This window comes from Marmota monax, unplaced genomic scaffold (assembly GCF_021218885.2).
Source record: "Marmota monax isolate L192 unplaced genomic scaffold, Marmota_monax_Labrador192_F-V1.1 WCK01_AAM20220418_F8-fsc00100, whole genome shotgun sequence".
NCBI lineage: Eukaryota > Metazoa > Chordata > Mammalia > Rodentia > Sciuridae > Marmota > Marmota monax.
The window spans coordinates 1372659-1396283 of record NW_026693872.1 but is presented as its reverse complement, the minus strand read 5'-3'; the positions used below and the strand labels follow the sequence as shown (position 1 = coordinate 1396283).

The following is a 23625-nucleotide window of genomic DNA, read 5'->3' as shown; positions in this document are numbered from 1 at the left end:
TCCTGGTGCTTTCTGATGATTATATGAAAGTCTGCTTTTCTCCCAAAGATACCCTATTGATGATGCCATCTTCTCATGGGCATCATACTGTGGGTTTATGATGACTCTTCATCTCAGTATTAGTGATCCCCACCAAGTTCTTAAGAGGATGGTGGTTCTGGAGACTAGTAACAAGAGGAACCTTGGTCTGTCTGTACTATGGATGGAGAGTCATGAAGAACATGCAAAACCCTGCTTGCCTGTTATGTTCTTTTTTATTTTTTATATTTTTGGTACTGGTAAGCAAACCCTCTGAGCTACATTCCCAGCCCTTTTTAACATTTTATTTAGAGAAAGGGTCTCACTAAATTGCTTAGGGCCTAGCTTAATTGCTGAGATTGGCTTTGAACTCACTTGATCTTCATGCCTCGACCTCCAGGATTATAGCTTCAGGGATTACAGGTGCACACCACCATGCCTGGCTCTGTTACATTCTTTACCCTCAGTAAAATGAGTCAATTTTTAAGTTTTTTGATATTATCCAGTTAGGTGAATATTACTTTAATGAAAAATAGACAGGGACAAATACTTTGGATTGTTTTGGAGTCCCACAGACATTGAAGTACTTCAACAAACTCTAGTTTTATCAATAAACTCTATTTATTTTTATCATCAAAATCATTACTTTTTCTTTCTTTTTTATCTCTGTTATTATCTTAATAACTGAAGATTTCAATGCTTCTTTTCAAAAAGACTCAGAAAGGGGAAATGAATATAAAATGCTATATTACTCATCTATTTTGGATCTTTCTTCTTCCTGTCATTCCTTCCTTCCTTCCTTATGGGTTAGGTCAAATAATAATGATAGATACATTTTCAATTTCATATTTTTTCTTATCATTTGGTGTAAAATAGAAATATAGGATATAATGAATATGGACAATTGAATTATGGTGAAAAACTGACCACAGTTTTCTCCTACTGGGATTCCTCACAAGGACATACTTATGGGTTGATCTCTTAAAGTAAACACTGGCCTTCTCTTGGAGAAATGAAAACAACAACAACAACAACAACAATCCCCTTGTAGAGGATGATTAATAATTTTCTTTTAACTTGAAATGAATTCAAGGAGTTTTAGTTCAGGTTAGGAAGCCAGTTGCCTAAAAAATAGGCTTGAACCTGGCTTTGAGTAGGCCTGTATTCCTAATGTTCTTTTTACCATGATGCAGAAAGTAGAGTTACTGTGCGTAGCTCATTTACTCTCAGTATGTCTAACATGGAAATGATGATACATTTTTCACCTGTTAGGCTTTTGTCGGAATGAAATAGTGAGGACTTTCTGGGAATACAAAGATAAGAGATTGCCTTATCTATAGCTCTGTCATACTCCCTGGATTGCCCTCTTCTTTTGATGGCAAATGAAGAAGTTCAATACCACCTGGCTTGATCAAAAGAAGCAAAAAAAAATTTTTTTTGGCTCATTTAACTTAAAAGTTCAGGAGTTGGCTTATCTAGTAATTTAAATAACTCTTTCAAGGATTTCTCTCTCTGCCCAAGTCTTAGTTCTCTCATCCTTGGATATGTGTTCAGTCAGGTTTGCTGTTTGTGACAAAATGACTTTCTGGCTCATATTCTATAATTTTGGCAAGCACAACTGATTTTGTGCCCATGTCTGAACCAGAGGGAAAGATCCCCTGACTGGTGTGGCCTGAGGTGAATGCTAATGCCAGTTCCACTTAAACTCTACTTAGGAACCAAGTGGAAGAGAGTGGTTGTGCAATGGAGAGTTGAGGTACTATTAGAAGGAGAACTCCAAAGGATGGAAAGTCTGCTGGGATGGAGAAAAAATAGCTCCTGTCCACCAGGCCCTCCTTAACCTGTTGAACCTCTTTCCACCTATTGAAATTCTATCAATCCTCTAAGGATTGTCTTAAGAGTCTCCCTTTGAAGTCACTCCTGATCCTCTAGCCAAGAATCATGTCTTCCCCTTTTGTGTTCTTTAGCACTTTGTGTCTTTTTTTTTTTTTTGGTGCTTATTTTAGTAAACTCTATGTTATTGGTACAAGTTCACTTTTTAGATTTTCTATTGTCAATTTTTGAGGGCAGATACAGTATCTTACTTCTCTTTAAATCTTCAACAGGGCCCAACAAATGCCTGATTTATAATAGACTATCAGCAAATATTTATTAAACTGTCTTCTTAATGTTGTACAAGTTATGAATAATGGAAAATAAACAAGACGAGATAATTTTATTATGTACATAATTTATTAACTGATTAATTTATGAAAAGACAAACAGAAGCGATGTTAACTATTCTAAGAAGCCATTTATGTTTAAGAAATAAGAACTGCGGCCCCAGGAGAGTGATCAACCATTGTGAGGACTTACTGGGAGGGGGTGCTGCAGGATCTACTCTTCATTCACTAACTCTTTGCCTTCCCCTTTTGTTCTTCAGTTGTCTGGGTTCACATCGAAGCTTGTTTCAGCTATCCAGAATGCCCATAAGAATTCTGCTGGATCTGGAAGAGAAAAAGGACTGATGGTGTTAACCCAACCCATTTTGATTGAGACCTACACAGGGCTGATGTCATTTATTGGAAATCGCAACAAACTTGGCTATTCTCTTGCCCGTGGGAGTGTTGGTTTTTGAGACTCTTTTTGGTACATTATCCATAGATATGCCATTATTGAAGATTTTGCTTCAGTCCACTGTATTTTTAGATAGAAACAGTTAGAATTTTTAGATAGTACTATATGACTTTGAATATTTAATATTTCAAGAAAACTGAAAGCTTGATTGACTGGATAGATACACATTTCAGGTGTATCTATTTTACTAAATTTTATTAAAATTGGAAAATAAATATTGCTGAACCCAAGTAATGTTATCAAATAAGTGCCTGATCATAAACTCTGAGCAGACTCTGGTTTCTTTTTTCTCCTGCTTATTATGTGTAGGCATTTGCCAGGTTCTGGTCTTCACCCTTCTGATCCATATGTATTCCCCATTAGTTCTCCCTAGCTCTATTATTGTAGCTATCACTTTTATGAAGATGACTTCCACATCCTTATCCATACCCCCAGTATTTACTCCAAGATTCAGTTTCACATTTCTGTTTGCCAATTGTGTACATATCAGTGTTCCAATGGCCCTTCAAATTTAGCATGTTTATGGTCCCATTTCTCAATCACTGAAATCCATCAGTTTTCACTTGTAAAAATGCATTCCATATCGTACAACATCTGTATGTGGTTTGGCCTTGTATCCCGATATCCAGACATTCTCCTTTCACAACTGTTCAAATATTCCTTCTCCTTTCCATTCTCATAGTGATAGGACTAGATCAAGATTTTAATTATGCTCATATATGATTGTTACAATATCCTTTAATTGGGATCCCTATTCCAAGGTTGTTTCTATCCTTTATGTGCTTGGTTGCCAGATTCTGAAAGCACAGTTTGATTGTATCACTCCCTGGATTAGGAATTTTCAATGACTCATCTCTCTTTGCATATTTTTTGTTGAAATGTTTTTATTCAGTAATGGATCCTTTCTTCAAATAAAATCTCCCATAGGAGCCCCTAAACACCTCAAAAAAAAAAGTAGGAACTCTGTAATTGAAGTGCATATGGGAATGTCATTGGTCTCTCACTGTTTAAGTCTCAGATTGCTCCATTTGGGATTGATTACCATAAAATTATTACAATAAACTTTTTGCCTTTCCCAGGACCCAATAGTTATTGCTAATGATCAGTTAATTACACCCCCCACACACACACACACACTTTGGGAAAAAGCTGAAGCAATCTTATGAAACCATGTCCATGGATCTTAGAGTGTTTTGAGAACCACATTTTCAAAAACATTATCCTAACTCACTTTGTTCCCATTACTCTTATTTTTCATTTCTTCTTTGTGTCTCCATAAGTTAGATCTAATTTTGAACAATCCAGGAGAGGGTTTTTTTTTAATTTTAAATCTTACTTTATTTAAATACATTTAGAAAAGCATCTTTTTGAATATTGATTACCATAAAATTATTACAATAGACTTTTTGCCTTTCTCAAGACCCAAAGTTGAGATATCTTGGTTGACATTCAAATTGAAAACTCCAGCTAAGTTTTTTGTTTGTTTGTTGTTTGATTTGGGCTTGTATCACTTATTTCTAAGTCTTAAAATATCTTACTTTCTCAATTTCAAATATTTATTCTCTGATACATTTACAAACAACAATTTGATGTAAGCCTTTAAAACCTCAACTTTGAATATCCCTTATTTTATTTTGTCTCTTTTTTCTTCCATTAATATATCTGTCCTTTCCTCTTGTCCCCCTTTACATTACTCACTCCCTCCACAATATTAACAAATACTGTTATAGTCCCCAAGGCAAGGAACTTCTATTCAGACTGTGAAAGGAAATGTTGAAATCCTTAGCTGTCCTGTCAACAGTAGTGGGATGAAAAGTCGTTAGATTATTTTGGCAGTGGTTCTGAAGCAGGCATTATTGGCAAATTATTGTAATATTGCTCCCTGAAAATCCCCATATGGCTCAAGATAGTGGCATTTGCTGGAAGAAACCTTTGAAATGTCCAGCACATTCTTCTGAGGATTGCTCTGACAATTGACTTCTCTCTGCACATTTGTCCCTTTTGTAACTGAGGCCAGCCTGTTCCCTGATATCCTCCTAAAGGACACAGTGTAGCAGCATCAACAGGAACTTTGCTTAGAAAGGATGAAAGGAGGGAGCTACTTCTTATTCTTGAGACCTAGTCTGTGACAATAGGATAAGCGTTTAATGGAACCAAAACTGTTTCATGTGAAGAAGTGAACTCAGAGTTGACATGAGAACTCTTTACCCTTCATGGGGACTGCCTGCCAGATAAGATATTCCATTAACTGATAAATGGGACCTAGAAGGCAGGATTATGACCAGAGTGTGAGAGGATTCAGGAATTAGGATAGCAGTTCAAGATAAGAAGAACTTCTTTACAGTTATAAGTGTCCACTGATGGAAAGGGTTGCTTTGTGAAATACTGAGCCCCCCTTCACTCAAATGTACCAGAAAAAAATAGATAAAGGGGATATTATAAAAGGCATTGCTGTATTGTAACATTTGGAGAGAAGAAATAATCATTTAAGGCTAGTGATCTTATAATTCTCCAAATAATTATTGCTAATGATCAGCTAATTACACCCCAAACACACACACTTTGGGAAAAAGCTGAATCTATCATATGAAACCATGAAAGATTAACTTTTCTAATGTTTAATTGTGTCTTCCCCAATTTGGAGACAATGATACTATTTCTGCCTGCTGCATAAAGATCTTTTGAGGGTTCAATAAAAGGAAGACAAATTCTTTTATTAAATATAAAACACTGAATACCTTTTTATAGAGTGTTGTGACTTCAGTAGCATCAAATGGGACAAATCCAAGGCAACTCAATTCACTTCCCTCCAAGAGTTGTTTCTTGGTCACCATGGACTTTCTCATTTGATGCTTGGTGTTTTCACTTAGCTTCTTTTTCCTTATGCACAATTGGCACCAGAATCCTGGGGACCTTCATGTATATCTGAGTTTTTTCAGACTGATATCTGAAATGTCCACTTATATTTCCCAAAGGAATACTGTAAGTTTAACAATGAATAGAATAGACAGGAGGCATTAAGTACTATCACCACAAAAGTGTCAAGGTGAATGTTCCTCATTATTGGATCTTTATTTCGTTCAGTAATTCTCACAAACTTTTTAATAAGCCTCCTTTCAGAAATGACATAAGTATATCCACTGACTAATTCCTCACAGTCTTTTGATACATCTTGGTCTGTTTTGATGGTTAGGAAATTCTCCTTGTGTTGACTTGGAATCAATAATGTCTGTCTGCCATCTTTTCACTTAAAAAACAAAACTGTTATGGATTAGAGTAAGGTAAGCTTGGGTTTTCATGTCAAGATGTGGAGCATTAGGTTACAGAGGCAAGACTGATGAATTCTCTAGAGTTTATAAGAGGGGATGTCAAAAGTCAGAATGCCTCACCTTCCAGAGGCCAATCAAGCTTCTTCTTCTGCCTGACTTTTGGCTGTCTTTTAAGTGGAAAAGAGTGGGTGATTTGTGAGTTGGCTGTTTTTGCATCATTCGCCTTAAGGTTCACTTTCCTTGTCCCTTTGCTGTGCTGTTCTAAGGAAGCCAATTCTCAGAGCCCTGGGGCTAAGATAGCATGGAAACCACCTACTCCAATGCTTTCACTTCACAGACTATGAAGCAAAGGCCTAGAAACTAGGAAGAAATTGGTAAAAAAAAAAAAAAAAAGATGGCAAATTCTTGGCAATGTTGATATTAGAGCAAATCTCCCAATTCCTGTTTTTGGCACACTGCGCTTTCCAATATATCATCTCCATTTGCAGAGGCCTGTCATCTGAATCAGTGTATCATATTTGCTGGGTTAATTCTAAAGTGAGAAAACAATAGATAATAGTTGTTAGGGGGAATTTCCAGAATTTATCTTTCTTTTCTTAAAGGCTAAGGTCACTCATAGACCTCTCTGATTTCCCATCTGATCAAAACGCGCAAACAAAGCGGCGGAAGCCAGCAGTGCCAACAGATATTTTGTTAGGCCGCTTTACCTCTGCCTGGCATTTTGTGGGGCAGGAGAGGGAGGGCAAAAGTATTAAATTTAGGCTTAAAAGCTCCTCAGAAATTCTTTACACACAGGAGACCAAGTTGGAGAAAAGAAGATGACTTGTGCCAAGGGGAAGAAAAAGAGAGGCTAATGCCTGTGGTTTTCAAAGGTTAATAACAGCAAAAAAAAAAAAAAAAAAAAAGTCCAAGTATTTGCTCAGGGATGAATGCTCGTTGGCTCTCAGCCAACAATTATACAAGGGCTTGTGCCCACATCCTGTAGCTGTGGTTTAGGGACGCTGCTCATGAGTGACTTCTTATGCTTAGTGGCAGGAAACTTTAGTCACTGATGTGTAAACCCTCCTTTGGTCTGCACCTCCCACAATGTGCTCTGAAGGCAGTCAGGGGGCCAGGCCTCCCGATTTCCTTGCAGATACCATTCCCCAGAAGCTAATGAAGAACTTCATTTGGGATTTTGGTAATGACCAAGAATCAATCAATATTTATTCCACCTAATTTTGGCAACCCCTTAGAATAATTCTGCAGCCATTGATCCCAGATGTGGTTTTGTTGCTTGAGCAAAGCACCTGGTATGCAGTTATTGATTTGCTATATTTTTGTACCCTCTCCTTTCCTTTCCTTCCTTTTCCTTCTGTCCCCTTCCCCTCTTCCCCCTTTTCTTCCTTTCCTCTCTCTCCTTATTATTAAGACCAGCAGAAGCAGTTAGCTTTTAGCTTAAAGTATCAAAAACATAATCAGGGTTACATCAACCTTTCAACCCTATGCTATATTCTAGTTAGCAGGGAACATGTTGACCTCTCCAGTATCCCACTGGTTCATTTTAATTGCTTATATCATGTTGACTGATCCAGGTAAATAGGAAGTAATAGCTATTAATAACAATTGTGTAACACACACACACACACACACAAACATTATCTCTTTAAAATTCTTGGGATTTTGTCTCCAAAAGTCACACTGGGTATTTCTCAGGGAGATCAGTGGTCTGGAATGTGTTAATATGATCCCCATAAGACAAGTGATAAATTGTTGTACTAATTGACTAAGAAAGAGCCACACCATGCTTAATGGAGTTCTTTTGGAAATAACATGTACCTCATTTGGATCTGCTGCTTGAAACTATTGAGCAATTTATCCAGAGGACTGCAAATTTTGAGTGGAGCCCAGAATAGAGGAAGGATCTGGAGTAGGTCTAGGTTACTATGTATGCTGCTTTACCATTTGGACTATATACTACAGTAGAACTAATGGTACTTGAAGTAACTGTGGCAAATAGAGATTTTAATATAGAACCCTTGGTCAGTTCCTCTGTGTGAATCACTTGGGATTTTAAGCACATATAAGCTACCCTTTCAGGTAACTACCTTCTTTTTGAGAAAGAGCTTTGGGCTTGCCACTGGACTCTAGTATAGAGTAATCAATTAACACAGGGCAGTCAATTGCCGTGCACATAAGCTGCTCACCATATACTGGATGTTGTTTGACCTGTCAAAGTATAAGGTTCTGCAGGTGCAACAGCACTCTATCATCAGTGGGAAGAAATTAACACAAGATAAAGGTCAAGCAGGTCCTGAAAGCACATATAAGTTTCACTAGCAAGTGCCCAGAGGACCACAATCCTTATTTTGCTATATTTTCTTCTCTCCAGCAACCCACGCTTATGACCTCATGGGGAGTTCCCAGTGACCAATGAACTGAAGAAAAAACAAAAAAGAGTTGAGCCTGTTTTACAGATGTTTTGCTGTATCACCTGAAAGTGCACAGTTGTGGCCCCTACTCCATGGTAGACCTGGAAACACAATGGTGAAGGAAATTTCTCTTAGTGCTTAAAACAAATAGAATTCCATTTCCCTGTTTTGCCTCAGAACCACTGTCCATTTCATCTGTGAAGATATTGAGAGCTGTGATAAAACCCAGTTATTTTTAGGGAGCTTGCCAGCGCACAGACATGATGCTAGTTCTTCCATTTTGCTTATAACAAGTTGAGTTTCACGTAGCAAAAACCATGCCACTATTTTAAACACAGTATTTTAGTGAGTGGAATTAATTACTTACAACTTCATTAGAAAAGCTGAGGTAAACCTGGGATTTCAGAAGTAACTCCAGAGCAACATTGCAAAACTAGCCCACCCACCCAGGTATTAGTCATGTCTTCCATGCAGAAAGCTGGCTATTCAGGAAGTTGCTATCCCAACAGCAGGCACCAAAGTCACATGACCTTAGCTGCAATTGACCAGGAGCTTCTGTTGGAACTGCTGGCTTTAGAATGGCCTTGTGTCTGCCATATATACACCAGAAAAAATGGATATGACACATTCTACCCTCTTCCTTCTAAGGCATCCTGAAGCAGGACTTGGAAAGAGGTTTCCATTTCTTCCTCTTAATAGTGATTCTGAGAATTTATGGAGTAATTGTATATACCAGGAAATGTGCTAAGATCTTTGCATTAAGTATATCAGTGAAACCTCAAATAACTTTCTCAGGAATATAACTATAATGTCACCTCTTCAATTTTGAGATGAGAAGAAGTGAAGTGCAAAGAGGTTAAGAAACTTGGCCAAGATTGTATAGTCCTATGTGGAAGAGCTTGGTTAAATTAGAAATTAATCGGGTCTAAAAATCTAACTGCAAATAAATCTGCAAATTATATTATTTAGGGTTGTAAACTCTGCAATCCAAAGGATCTACTAGAAGAAAATTGAAATGTATGTTGAGATTGCCATTCCATGGGATCCACAACCTGATATCTGTTTCTCCTTTGATTGACTGTGAACTACTTGACAGTATCCCAGTTTCTCCCCTAGCACAGCCATTTACTTATTTAGGCATCCAGGAGATGTGCTCTTTGATACTGATGCCATAAATATTTTGGTTTTAACCCATTTCAGTAGCACATGCTTCAGCTGCTGTGAAGCCACTGACTTTTTGTGGTCTAGTTTTATAGCAGCAGACAGATTTAAGCCTTCTCTCTGACTTTGGAAAGAAATAGTATTCTGAGTTCACCAAAGGCCTTTTTATTCCCCAAGGACTTTATTATGGTTACATAAAAATCTACATAGCAACACTCAGAATGCATCATAGCTACAGAAAGTGAGAAATTCATTTGACTAGGGAAAAAAGTCATATGGATAATTATTTGAGTGAGGTCCAGGGGGCCAGTCAGGAATGTGTTAGTTTCAGAATGGAGTTCAGTTAGCGGAAGCACAGGACACACCTAAAGTAAGCAAAACATGATGGCCTGGTAGATACTCTGGCCAGAAGAGGTGTGTCAGGAGGAGGCGATAAGCTGAGTCTCTTCTGGCTATCTATGGACTTCATGGGTAGTGAGCTGCAAGCAAGTAGTGGAGACCAATCAATTGACATTAGCGGCTTTCCAGAGAGCAGTTCAGTAGCAGAGGCAGGGAAAGTGGGAAGAAAGCAATGGCTTCCATGGAAAATGCAATGTATGCATATCTAAATAAGTTGAATTAAAAGAGCTGGTGAAAATGACCAGTCCAATTAGGAGGTACAATTAAAGGCATATTTTTCCAGATACAGGGACTTTGCCTAGAAATAAAGGTCAGTGAGTCATCCAGAAATGAGTAGTAATTAAAACTTGAAAAGTGGATGAGATTGCTTAGAGTAAGGATATAGAACAATGCTATCCAACAGAACTTTCTTCAATGATGGAAAATTCTCTAATTTTTAGTTCTTTGTTACCCATCACTTTAGCCACCAGCCATGAAATATGTCAAGTGAGGCTTAAGACTGAAATCACTTTATTTTTATTAGTTTATATTTATATGGCCGCATGTGTCTAGAGGCTGTCCTACTACACAGCATAGATAAAGCATGAAGAACAGAATGTCTGAGAACTAAATCCTTAATAATAGCAATATTGAATATCTGAGGTTATCTTGGTGCTTCCTGCCAATGATATGAAAGAACTTTCAAGTCTTCATGAATTACATTTTTCTTCTATATTTTATCAAGTGTTTAAGAAAATCAAATAATACATACGACTTTGTGTTAGAAACCAATATCTTCTCAACTCCCTTTCCTACTTCCAGCTTAGTACAATTATTTTAAGAGCCATTCTTTATGGTTCTGCTGGGGATCACTTCTAAAAAGTTTCTGCAAACCTGAATGGTTAGGAAATCTTATTGAAAGCAGATTTTTAAGATGATATGTCATCAGAAAATCAAACTGGCTCAACTTTCCAACTTTCAGATCATATGACCTTGCTCAAGTCATTCTACTTTAAACTCTAAAAAGATGTTTATATTTCTATTTATTGTTTTATTGACATCAGTTATTATTGACCTTCTTCCTAAAAGAATAAGACTTTTTTTATCTGCACTGTACTTCATACTTCTTTCCCTTTCCTTTTAAAATGTTTATTATTTTCACTTGTCTTTTGATTACATTTATTACTTATGTAATATGTTTTTGCTTCTATTTCTTTATCAACTTTAGTTTCTATCTCTTCTTTTCCTCTATGAAAATAAAGATACTGGTGAGATTGCCCTATTTTTTTTTTCTCTAGCAACTATTATTTTGGGCATTGATTCTAAAAAAAGATAGTGTTGGGTCTGAAGAAGGCACATGAGGCTTAAATTGTTGGCTGATGTGCTTGAGTTTTTCATCTTATTTTGCTAGCAAACACACAAAAATAATATCATTGTTTACATGCGATCAGACTACAAAGTGTATCATATGTTTTATTTTATTTTGGGGCTATCGGGATTGAACTCAGGGTCACTTGGCCACTGAGACACATCCCCAGCCCTATTTTGTATTTTATGTAGAGACAGGCTCTCACTGCTTAGCACCACTATTTTGCTGAGGCTGGCTTTGAACTTGTGATCCTCCTGCCTTAGCCTCCCCAGTCACTGGGATTATAAGCATGCGCCCCGGCTTTATCATGTTTTGTTTTACTGTGATTCTCTTATAGACCCCTATGCTATAAATATCTTTGTCTTGCAGATAAGACAATATAAATAGAAGTAGAATGACTTGAGCAAGATCATATGATCTGAAAGTTGGAAAGTTGAGTCAGTTTGATTTTCTGATGACAAATCACCTCAAAAATTTGCTTTCAATAAGATTTCCTAACTATTCAGGTTTGCAAAAACTATGGGCTGGGCTACATATTTACAATCCACAATGCATGTTGGAGCAAAGAAATTTGAAGCTTGTGTGCTGTGACCACATTTTCTTTCAAGGAACTCTAGAAATGCCTCCAGGCATTAGGGTACTTCATGAACCCAAGTTGAAAAATGCTTACCTATGGGTAAAGAATCATCCAACATTAAACTAACATTTACCAAGCACTTATTTGCTGGCATCTGAGCTAGGATATTTCATATGTATTATCTTATTTTGTCTTTTAGCAGCTCTCTAAGTAAAGAATACATCAGAGAAGAAATAAGTAGTTCAAATGTCAATAATTTATCGCTGTGATCGTATCCTTTTTTTTCATAAAATGGGGAAGAATAATTTGTGACTCAGATACATAACAAACAGAAAAATTAAATTTGGTACAATGAAATAAGGTAGGTGGTTTAGTTGCTTGGGAGACCGGCAATATGAGAACATAACACTGATGAGTAATAGTGAAGTATTATACAACTTTGGTCCTGTAACTAGCAATGAAATTGACCCAAATGCATGGACATCAGGGAGCTCTTTCTGTGCATAAAGCAAAAGACCTTGAACTTTCTTCCAAGTTGCTAAATTCAAATGACAATCTTGCTAGAATGATTGAATAAGGTTGGGTCCCTTATACACCAAACCCACCCAGGAAATTTCCAGTCATTCTCAGTAATCCTGTGATTAATGTAAACTCACTAAAGCGGTATTTCAGGCAAAGGGTGGATCTATGTTTCAGGATGACTGAAGTTTATTTGATTGAGGGGGAAGGGGGTAGATTTCTTTAACAAAAAAGAATACAACATTATAAATACAAAATTAGGCACAAACATGAATCTTTTGGATGACAAAATTAATCTCTAACAGTTACAGGTATTATAAGCCTGAAAAATTAAGAATCCAGAAAAAAGCATAGGGCATTTATTATTTAACATATCACTATTAATTAACATATCACTATTATTAATTAACATATCATACTTATTGTTACTACATATTGGTTGATCACCTCTTCATATGACAAAATCTTCATATGACAAAATCTTTTCTCAGTTGACTGAAATATGTTTTTGTAAAAGAATTGATAGTTTAGATAGTTTTCACTGTTTTATGATTGGTAATATTATCATAAAATTAATAAAAAAATGTTTTCAAACATGGGAAAACATTTCATCAAGTTTCTTTGACACATGATATGTAAATATTGGAAGAATTTTCACAGACAACCTGACTTTATGTATTTTCAATCTTCTTTTTCTCCAAAACCCTCAAGCTTCCTGTGCCCCCATGCTTCATTCATTCTTCTGTATGAACTGAACTTTGGCCCTGCCCTTTAAATCATAGTTGGTTGTAGCAGTGTTCTTGGAGGCCAGTCTTATAGTCTTATAACAGAGTAAGTAAACACTCAACTCTTCATGAAAGCAACAGGGAACCATATAATTTTATTCTACTAAACCCCAGATAAATGTAAGCCTACCTCAACAGTCCCTAAACCAGATCATTGCCATCTTAACACCTAACAGGAAGGTGTGAGTGATGGAAGGGAAGACAGATTGAAGAATAAAAGTGTTCTTAACCAATAGTTAAAATAGTTTACTTTTAAAAATTAAAAGAAAGCAAGAAAGAAATAAAAGAAAAGACCACTTAAACACATTTCTAAGGTCTTTCCCAGAGCCTTAGGAGCCATTAAACAGAAATAATCTGAAAACTTCACTAACTTCAAAGTAAAATCCACTCTGGCTGCAGAACTGTTGAAGGACTAATACATTTAGACTGCAAGACATTGATTCCAGAACCAGCATAACATAGACAAACTCACTATGTGGACCTTGGGAAAGTCATTCACCCTGTGAGCCTCAGTTATTTCTCAGAAGAAGAAGAAGAAGGAGATGGAGAAGGAGAAGGAGAAGGAGAAGAAGAAGAAGAGTTTTGAATAGGTAACACCATCTTTGACATTGAGATGTATTTTAGTCAGTTTTTTTTTTTTTTTTTTTTTTTTTTTTTTTTTGCTGACTAAAAGACCTGACAATGACAACTTTAGAGGAGGAAAAGTTTATGTGAGGGCTCATAGTTTTAGAGGTCTTGGTCCATAGACAGCTGGCTCCATTCCTTGGGGCTTGAGGTGAGGAAGAACATCATGGTGGATGAATGTGCAGAGGGAAGTGATGATGATCAGAAGCAGAGACTTATATGATGATCAGAAGCAGAGACTCCACTGGCCAGATACCAAACATATACCCCAAAGATATGCTCCCAATGACCCACCTCCTCCAGCCACACCTTACCCACCTGCAGTTAATCCCATTAGGGGGATTAGTTCACTGAGTGGGCTAAAGGTCTCCTAACCCAATAATTTCATCTCTGAATGTTCTTGCATTGTCTCACGCAGGAGCTGTTGAGGAACACCTCACATCTAAATCATAACAAGATGCATCAGAGAGAACTGACTGTGATGGTAAGGTGCACTTATATGGGGGCACATATGAGTGCCTTTATGGTTCAGGTCACAGAGGTAACTCTAGTGAGGAAGTGGTTACCTCGTCTTTCAAGAAGTCAGACAACTCTTTTTAAGGAATAAAAGAACAGATTTTCTAGGGACTTTAGTCCACTTTGCATCCCAGTGATTTCCATGTGCATCACTAAATGATTGACAAGGGGCTTGTTTCCGTGGTAGCCATATCTGTAGTGCCTAGCAGCTGGAGGGCTTAACCCAACCCTGTCACAGCTTCCTCAGTTGGGCTTGGCATCCACTTAACTAAAGCATTCAGGGCAGGACTTGACAACTCTGTACTTTAGGCCCTGGAAGGGATTCCAGAATCGAGAAGAGAGTAGCACGGCAAAACCACTCATCTTGGCTCTGAAGTTTTACATGAATTAAGGTCTCAAGGGGTACACCCTAGCTAGAATGGAATGTTTATATCAATGGAGTCTTGAGGAGCTCTTGGATGCTGAATGAAGCATTTCTTAGTGGGTGGGGCTCTCCAGTGTTATTTTTTAACACTGCTTGGTGCTGACTTTGACAGGACAATCTCCTATCCCACTGGTCCACTGGGCTAAATTTGCTTCAACTCAATCACAATAACTGCTACCTCTCTGGCCACAATCATTTCTGACTGTTTCTTACTGTTCTCGTCTAGCTGCCTGTCCCCTAGGTTTGTCAATGTTTGACCATGATCCCTTTGCTTGAATGGAGGTCCATGCCTAAATGTTAATAGACAGTCACAGCTGTGTGAGATGATCCAGGCGTAGAGTACATTCTAAAATAGAACCAGGCCACAGAGGGCATGGAAACATGCCGTGCTCAGGGTTGCCAGAGAATGCAGCCCTGAAGCTTGGGTTTTTCACGCCTCAAACTCATTAAGCCCCCAGCCTGCATTTCACACATCACATCCCTCCAGAATCTCTGGCTTCCTTCCTTCAAACAGAATACCCTTTTCTTCCTCAAGTGGCTTAATTGTTTTTTTACCAATTTGTTATTGATATTACTATTCATTCAGAATTTTCCAAATGCCAAAGCTATACCAACGGGGAACAGAATGTCCCTGCGGAGAAAAGAATTGCTCTGATTACCAAAATTACTGGATTATAGGCACACAGAGCTGGAGGGTATCCTGCAAATCATATCATTCTACTAACATGGTCCTACGGTGTGGGCAAAAAGAGGAACAAAGATCTCACAGTGAGTTGGGTCATAGCCAACAAAGTGGAAACTGACTCTTGGATTTGGATTTGTTTCTATTAAATCATTTTAAATTTATGTTCTTAACACCAAATAATTTGTGAAGATACTTCGGTGTTGTAAAAGTAAGCACCTGCTACAATCATAGCTAATTCTTTTTTTTTTTTTTTTTTTTTTTTTTTTTGGAGGGACTGGTTCTTTATTTCAAAAAGACACTTGTCAATATTCAGTATCAAAACAGTTGCACTATTGTTTGTCTTTCTCCCAACTGGCCCCAAAGAGACCACAACAAAGGAGAATACATTTTAAGCCAATAAGCTGCAGGATGTACACCTAACAGACCTCATGAAACCTCACCTAAAAAAGTGGGGATTGGGCTGGGAAAGAAACTTTGAACGTTCAGCACTCTGCCAGCCCAGACTGCAAGACTCTCACAGCCAGACGAGGTGGCCAGGTACCCCACCCCAAAGATGCAGTTTCAAAATAATATAAAATTTAAAAAGTTGTGTACATAAGCTATTCAAGATTCTCCAGCACTGACTGATACAAAGCACAATGAGATGGCACTTTTAGATACAGCAGCTTCAGACCCAGAAAAGGGTGATGAGATGAGTTCATATAGCTAAATCAGTGGCCAAAACATAATTTTCTTTCTTTCTTTCTTTTCTTTCAAGCAAGCAGGAGAGCAATTAAGTGGTCACGCAAGATTAAGGGGCCCATGATCCATTCTGTGAACACTTGGGAAGTGGGTAGAGATGGGAGAAAAATTTGGTCTCAGGGCTAAGAATATGGCTCAGTGGTAGAGCATTTGCCGAACAAGCACGAGGCCCTGGGTTCAATCCCCAGCACCAGAAAAACAAAAAGTCTCAGGGGTCTCACCATGTTAATTTGGTCATTTCTGATGAAAAAAAAAGTAAAAAGTAAGAATACAGTTGTCTAAAGATACCTTAAAGCTAAAAATAAAACAAAACCTGAATAGCAAGGTTTTTGTTTTTTGGCGAACTCCTCTTGGAATCACCTTTCTGGTTTGGCTGGTACTTTGCACAGAGCAATGAGGTTTGCCACAGTAGAGTCTTTCCCTGGGCTCTGTTTGGCTCTCAGTAAGGCAGGCCCATTCCTCTTTTCCTCCTCTATGGAGAGGGCAATAGGGACTAGGCTGGAAAGTTACCTTCCAAAAGTGAGAAGGGAATTAGATTGCTGCTTCAGAGCTATGAAATTATTTGGAATGTTTTACAAATGGTTACTGTAACAACAAAAAAAGTAATTACAAAATGTGTACATCACAACATGCTTTTAAAGACACTTTGCGTTGTGCTCACATTCCCTTAAATGCTGTTCCCCAAAGTGCTCAGCCTCTAGCCCAGCTGGAATCTCTGGGAAGAAGCAGACACAGTTTGGTGAAAAAGACAAGAGGGTAGGGGGTAGGGGGGATGTTGAAAGGAGAAAGCAGTCTTCCAGTTAAAGATCAGCCCTCAGTTTCAAGGTCAGCTTCGGGCTGGCTGGCCTCAGGCGGAGTCAGGGTCAGAGGGAGGAGCAGCAGCAGGGCGGGACTAGGGAGCTCTACATCTCATTCAGGTCAAGCAGAGTCTGGTCCAGCATCCTTTGTGTACAGAGGTGCTCCTCTTTGGTGCATTTCAGCTTATCTTCCAAATCATCAATTGTCTTTTCCAGTTTGGCTACCGATCTCTCGGCAAACTCAGCGCGGGTCTCTGCCTCCTTGAGTTTATCAGTGAGAATCTTTATTTCTTCCTCATATTTGTCTTCTTTTTGAGAGTACTTTTCTTCAGCAGCATTCAGACACTTCAGGTTCTGGTCCATCAGTCTGATCTGCTCATCCATCTCTCGGCACCGGGACTCTGCCAGCTCAGCTCGTTCCTCTGTGCGTTCCAAGTCTCCTTCAATAATCACTAACTTACGAGCCACCTCTTCATACTTCCTATCTGCTTCTTCTGCAATGTGCTTAGCTTCTTTGAGTTGGATTTCCTGGAGTTCCATCTTTTCTTCATCTTTTAGGGCCCGGTTTTCAATAACCTTCATACCTCTCTCACTCTCATCAGCAGCTTTTTCTGCTTCCTCCAGCTTTTGCAGGGCAGTAGCAAGGCACTCCTGAGCACGGTCCAGCTCCTCTTCAACCAGTTGGATCCTTCCGTTCAAGGAGGCTACCTCAGCCTCAGCCTGTTCCCGGGCCCGCCTTTCTCCCTCAACTTCCCGCTGGAGGCGCTCAGCCCTCTCCTCGGCATCATCCGCTTGCTGCTGCAGAACCTGGATCTTGCGCTTCACCGCCTCGACGGTGGTGATCCCGGCCATGGTGCCCACCCAGCGGCTTCTCGTTATCTTCCTTCTGCCTCCTCTCGGCGCAGCAGCCGCTTCTCATAGCTAATTCTTTATCTTTTGCTTTCATTTTAGAGTAGAGCCTGACCTAAAGAGGTGCCAAGAAATTATCTCCCGACAGATACAAACATCCTGGATATTTGTTTTCATTATCCAGGTCTCCATATAGAAATATCAAGGTCATAACTAAATACAATTCAAGTACATAAGCATAGGTGCTACCACTGGTACAATGGTGTATCAAGGAAAGAATGGAATAAATACTCTGCTTGGATGAGTTTCTAGCATAGCAAGAGCATAGAGCAGCCCTCCTTCCCATCTCTACATGCTGTGATTGTAGAGGAAGGCATATTGGTGTGTATGTATGTATGTATGTGTGTGTGTGTGTGTGTGTGTGTGTGTATATATATATATATATATATATATATATATATATATATATATTTCTAAAAGGTATACGATATAGAGGGAAGAAAGAAGAGAGAACAATTTATAACTGCAATAACTGCAATGTCCAGGACTGTGCTAGCATAGCTCAGTGGTAGGGTTCTTGCTTGCCATGTATACATAAGGCCCTGGGTTTAATCCCCAGTACTGCCAAAGAATAAAATAATAATAATATAAATTAATTAAAAACTTGGAAGTTTAGGGAAGTTTTTCATGGTAGGTGGTATTTGAATTGGTCTCCAAGGATGGGAAAAGAATTTTCCACTCACACAAGATAGGGGAGTGATAGAAGTTGAGGAGTGGTGTTTACATAGCACACACTGAGGAAGGTGCTGAGAAAGTTGCCTGCAATGTGTGGCCCAATTTGTATCCCATGGCTGGTGATAAGGAGGAAGCACAAAGTGTTACTCAAAAGGGACGATTCTATACTAAGTGAAGTAAGCCAATCCCCTAAACCCAAAAGCTGAACGTTTTCTTTTATATGTGGATGCTGATCCCTAATGGGGATGGGTGTGGGAGCATGGGAGAAATGGAGGAAGTTTGAATAGGGAAAAAGGTAGGGGAAGGGAGGGGGTGAGGGGAGGAAGGAAAGACAATGGAATGAGATGGATATCATTAGCCTAAGTACATGTATGAAGACACAAATGTGTGACTCTACTTTGTGAACAACCAGAGACATGAAAAATTGGGCTCTATATGGGTACTATTAATTGAAATGCATTCTGCTGTCATGTATAACAAACTAGAGTAAATAAACACATTTTTTTTTTAAAAGGGACGATTCTCAGTTAAATCTCAATTTCTTACGGTGAATTCCTACATCAGGGGCAAACACCAAACAGGTAGGCTTTTCAAATTTTGAAACTTCCCCATTTGAGTGATTTCACAACAATGAAGTGTCAAGGTCGTCCTACTTGCCAAGGTGTATATCAATTGCTAACTCTGGAACCTTAAGAGGCTGACCCAATCCTCTTGGAACTTACATTTTCCTATCTATACATCTTATCCAAGATCCATGCAAAAATTAGAATGACATAAAGCTTGAAAATTTCTTAGTTATAGTAGTACTTGGCACATATGTAAGTTCTTCCCCACAGTTCCAGTTTCCCAGGGGCTAGAAGTCAGACATGACAACTGGACTAGCTGGATTACATCTTGAATTTTCAGCTGAATGGTTGACAAATGAGAGTCCACATAGCTATGTAATCAACTGTTCTGTTTTATCTAGAATTGAAGGGTTTCCTGGGACATAGGACTCTCATGTTAAAACTGGGTCAGTTCCTCGGGAACCAGGAGAGCTGGTTACTCTCCTTATGTGGTTGGAGTGGAAGTGCTGGAGCAGCCCCTCTGGATTTGACTCTCAGCTTTTTCATATCTGCACCTCAGTTTCCTCATCTTCCAAGACAACGATAGTAGTGACATCTTGGTAAAATTGTTATAGGACTAAGTAAGTTAATTTGCATAATGTTAGCAATTATTATGATAGAAGATACCAAACTTCTTTTGCGCCCACTCACCTAACTCTGGCTTCCTTAGCCAATGAGAAAGGAATCAAGTTAATTTCTACTCATGAACCTACACACTCTCTATCTTCACAAGGAATTAGAGTTGACTCTCCTCCAGGTGCTCCTGGCATCCTGGGCTCACCCTACGCTCACACTTTTTGTTCAGTTGTTGCTTGGTCTCTGCACCACTCTATGTTGTGGACATCTGGTAGAACTTGGGGGAGAGAATGTGGTTTATTTCTCAAGTCCTTCCCAGCTGTCCTGCAGGGGACAGTGTTATGAGGTGGAAGAGCAGGTGGCTGTTCGGTAGGACACTTGGCTTTGTCTCAGGCTCCACCTTGGCCCCAGACTTTCTTCTCTTGATCTTAGATTCCAAATCAGTGGATGGGCAATGTGATCCCCAGGCCCTTTGATTCTGGGTGGCTAATATTGCACTGGATGCATTTTCTTCTTTGTGTGTGTGTGTCTTTTTCTCTAGTTCAGGAAACAGAAAGGAGAAGCAGAGACAGTCTTTTTACATTTTCAAAAATGTCTCCCAAACCTAAAGCAAAGAATTCTGAGGTTTCACACAAAGGGCTCTGCCCCCTCTAATTATGGCCCATTACAGCCCCAGATCCCTCTTGTCTGCAGAATGTACTATTTAACATTCTCTCTGGCGGTGCCTTCCCAAGGACACAAGCCATTGCTCTCACTTCTGTTGATGTTTATGTTGAGAAAGTAGATAATCCTTGCTGCAGTGACAAGTTGATTGAAGCAAGTAAAAACTGAATAGTGTTGGGAATTCTAATTGCTGACAGATTCATAATGGTGTGTGAGGTCTGGTGTCTGGCTGGCTGGCCCTGCTGTTCAGAGAAAAGTGTGAAGTCAAAGAGTATATTGTTTCTGGTATGAAATTTCTTAGCCCCAGAATTGTTTCTTTCTGAATGGAGGCATGGGGGAGAGATGTGGGGAAAAACAACCACAGCACATCATGAATAGGAAGAATGAGACAATTTGGTGGAATTTTCTAGTGGAAAATGTAATGTCGAGATGGGTCTGGGGAGCAGACCTGAGATAATGGCAGGGTGACCCTATGTTCTCAAGGGGAGTCACTTAACTTCTATGACCCATCTGTTAAATGGGTGTGTAAGGTTAAAATTATCTATGATTTTGTTAGCCTTCAGTGGTTTTCCTACCACATATTTCTAGGAAGAATAGCATATAATCACATAAAATCAGAATATTTCTGATTGTAAGGTCTTTAAACTGATGGCACTTGTAGAGAATATGTATTCTCCTTTGATGTTCATATGTGTCTATGGAATTATATGAAACAGGTTGCAAGAATTCATAAATAGATGTATAGTATCACTGTTACTGGGTTGAAACTAGGGGTTAGGAAAATTATTTCACTTTATCTGCAAATTTTATTTCTTATAAAAATGTGTAAAGTAAATAAGACAAAATATGAACAGTTTTTAATTATGGATGGTGGGAAACAAAGGCACTGTAATAATTAAGTAATTTTTGTATTTCTATTCCTCTAAATTTAGAAAATAAACTAAATATCATCGTTCTTTCAAATTCTAATGTTTTGTGACTTTGTAAGATAACTTCTTTCAACCTCAGCTTTCTTACTCATAAGAAAATCTGTCTAGATGATACTTAAATCCCTTTGAATCCCCAAATTCTATTTCTGGTAAGAAAATAATAACTGGGATGGTTAATTGGCAGAGCAGGCAGAACCTGTTATTTTAACCAGTGAGATGGAAGGTGAGACCCTCCTCAAAACAAAAGGGATGGTTTTGTCTTCCTCCCAATTTCTGGGAATTCCACTCAGATAATTAGTTCCCCAATATTGATTTAAATTATAATTTTGAGGAATCAACTTCAGTATTTCTCTGCCTTAGCAGAAGCTATCACTGTGAGAGGAATTGATGGGGAATAGCTCAGTGGCATGTGCTCTGCCTGCACAGGCTTTGGGTTCCATACCTGTTCCCTTGCACCTCACCCCCCAAAAGAGGAAAGGGGTGATTATTTGGGAAAAAGAATGGGCATTTGGAATAAAGAATCATTTTGTAATTAGACAATCCAGGGTTTTAATTCTGTATATCATATTTTAACCTGAGTAACTTTGAATCCATATACTTTAAACTCTCTAGCTCCTTATTTCCTCATCTGTAAAGTGAATGGGTTAAACAAGGTGAACTTAAAAGCATCTTCTATAAGAAAAATAAGTGTCTTCCTTGATCATAAGGCAACTCTGGAGGAATGGCCTGAGATGAGTACCAATAGACGTAGAATGTACTGGATAGGGCTTATAGAGATTCCTGTGATTAGACCAGCTCTGGTCAGTTCATAGGACTCCAGAAGCCAAGGATCCTGCTGCTCAAGTTCAAGGTGAAGTCATCCTTTCAGTCCTTTCTCAGAAATCTTTTATGCCATTTTCTCTTTAGCATGTGCCTTATCTACTACTTGTGTCTGTGCTACTTTGGGCTCCTGAGCAAATCCTGTACCCAGAACATTATTCTCTTTATCCTTTGGTTTTTCTCTATCAATGCATCCCCCCCCCCTTTATTTTGTAGCTCATGGTCTTGATTTTTTTCAGGAGCATCTCTCAGGGCAACTTTGGTGTTTAAAAATCTTTTGATATGCGTCAGGTATATAATAAATTACTCACCCATTGTTGTAAGCTGGAGATAAAATCTCACACTTAAAGTAAAATTTGGAGCACATATCTTCAGATGAAAACTTTAATTCTATACTATAATGATCTTCTTTTGTCTCTGCATATCCCTTTCTCACACCAATCTGACTTTTTAAAAATCATCTTCTAAATTTATACAAGTTTTTCATCAGTTATACGGTGAGAAGCTTCAGGCACATTATGAGCTAATAAATTGACAGTTTCTAGATTAAAGCAAATATAGAGACAATGATTAAAGAGCTTCTACACTAGTAAAGTGAATAATAAGCACCCAGAGATTGTCTTTGGATAAAGGATCCCTGTGGGCATATTTCAAAGTCCATTGAGTGGCCAGGGGTTGGAGAGCTCTTCAAGAAGAACAGACCATAAATCACTGGCTCTTCATATTTTTTTTTTTCCCTAAGGAGACACAGACCAAAGCTTTGACTCAAGCTTGCCAAGACTTTAAACCTGTGGTTCCAAGAAGTCTAAGAATTCTAAAGTTAAGATCACTGAGTTTTGTTTTCCAGTGTCAAAAGCCAACCTGAATGTTGACACGGCCTCGTAACCCAAGGACAGCACAATGGGATGGTTCTTTACCTCTCTTTGGTCATTTATCCCAACCATGACTTCCATTCCTTATTATGGAAAATGGGGTGAAATTTGGAAAGAGGCTCCTCTTGGTCACTCCAAATCCAGCAAACACAATAGCAACTTTTTACACTGAATCCTTTTGTTGGCTTTTAACACCTACCTTTTCAGAGCTGTTGATTCTTCTGTTATGAAAGGTCTCACCCTGATCAGCTTAAAGTGTAATTGACAGAGAGAAAACAGAGGCTGGATTATTGTCACTGTTGATGGACCACAAAGAAGACAAAGCTTGATGACAGTGACATGTGGGGGAGAGATTCTGGGGATGTTGTGTTTCCTGATCCTCTGACTGTCACCACTTGTATATGGAAATCTTACACTTGGTTTGTTTCTACCTCAAGTCTTGGGAAAGAGGACTGATATGGAGAGGAGAGAGGAGGAGAGATGTGGGATTACAACCGGAAATCGTATATCTTCTCTAGGGTTGATTTATTTAACTCTGTTTCTTGCCTTTTGAATAGAGAGAGACAAATAAACTAAACTCCTATTTTTATGCTGATATCAATGAGAAATATGTAGATCTTAGAACTGAAGAAAGGGATTCATCCATCCTTCTCACTTAAATACAGGAAACCTTGAGACAGAAAAAGA

The 23625-nt window shown here is 38.6% G+C and overlaps 2 protein-coding genes across 3 annotated transcripts in view; one reads left to right on the top strand and one right to left on the bottom strand.

Annotated features, from left to right (window-relative positions):
* Nucleotides 1-2907, top strand: part of Tprg1 (tumor protein p63 regulated 1) — a 131874-nt gene extending 128967 nt beyond the window's left edge. Inside the window, exon 6 of the mRNA XM_046462600.2 lies at nucleotides 2441-2907. Within this exon, the coding sequence (XP_046318556.1) occupies nucleotides 2441-2635 (195 nt within the window). The 3' untranslated portion in view covers nucleotides 2636-2907. The remainder of the gene's footprint in view (nucleotides 1-2440) is intronic.
* A 13186-nt stretch (nucleotides 2908-16093) lies between these two features.
* Nucleotides 16094-17799, bottom strand: LOC124105411 (tropomyosin alpha-3 chain-like). 2 transcript variants are annotated; one of them, XM_046462579.1, is made up of 2 exons: nucleotides 17611-17678; nucleotides 16094-17476 (listed from the first exon to the last, which is right to left on the bottom strand). In XM_046462579.1, exons 1-2 carry the CDS (start codon nucleotides 17676-17678, stop codon nucleotides 16996-16998), a joined length of 549 nt encoding a protein of 182 aa, XP_046318535.1. In that variant the 3' UTR covers nucleotides 16094-16995. The 2 variants fall into 2 exon arrangements, with proteins under 2 accessions (XP_046318535.1, XP_046318534.1); XM_046462578.2 differs by having other exon boundaries at nucleotides 16094-17799.
* Nucleotides 17800-23625: the final 5826 nt, after the last annotated feature.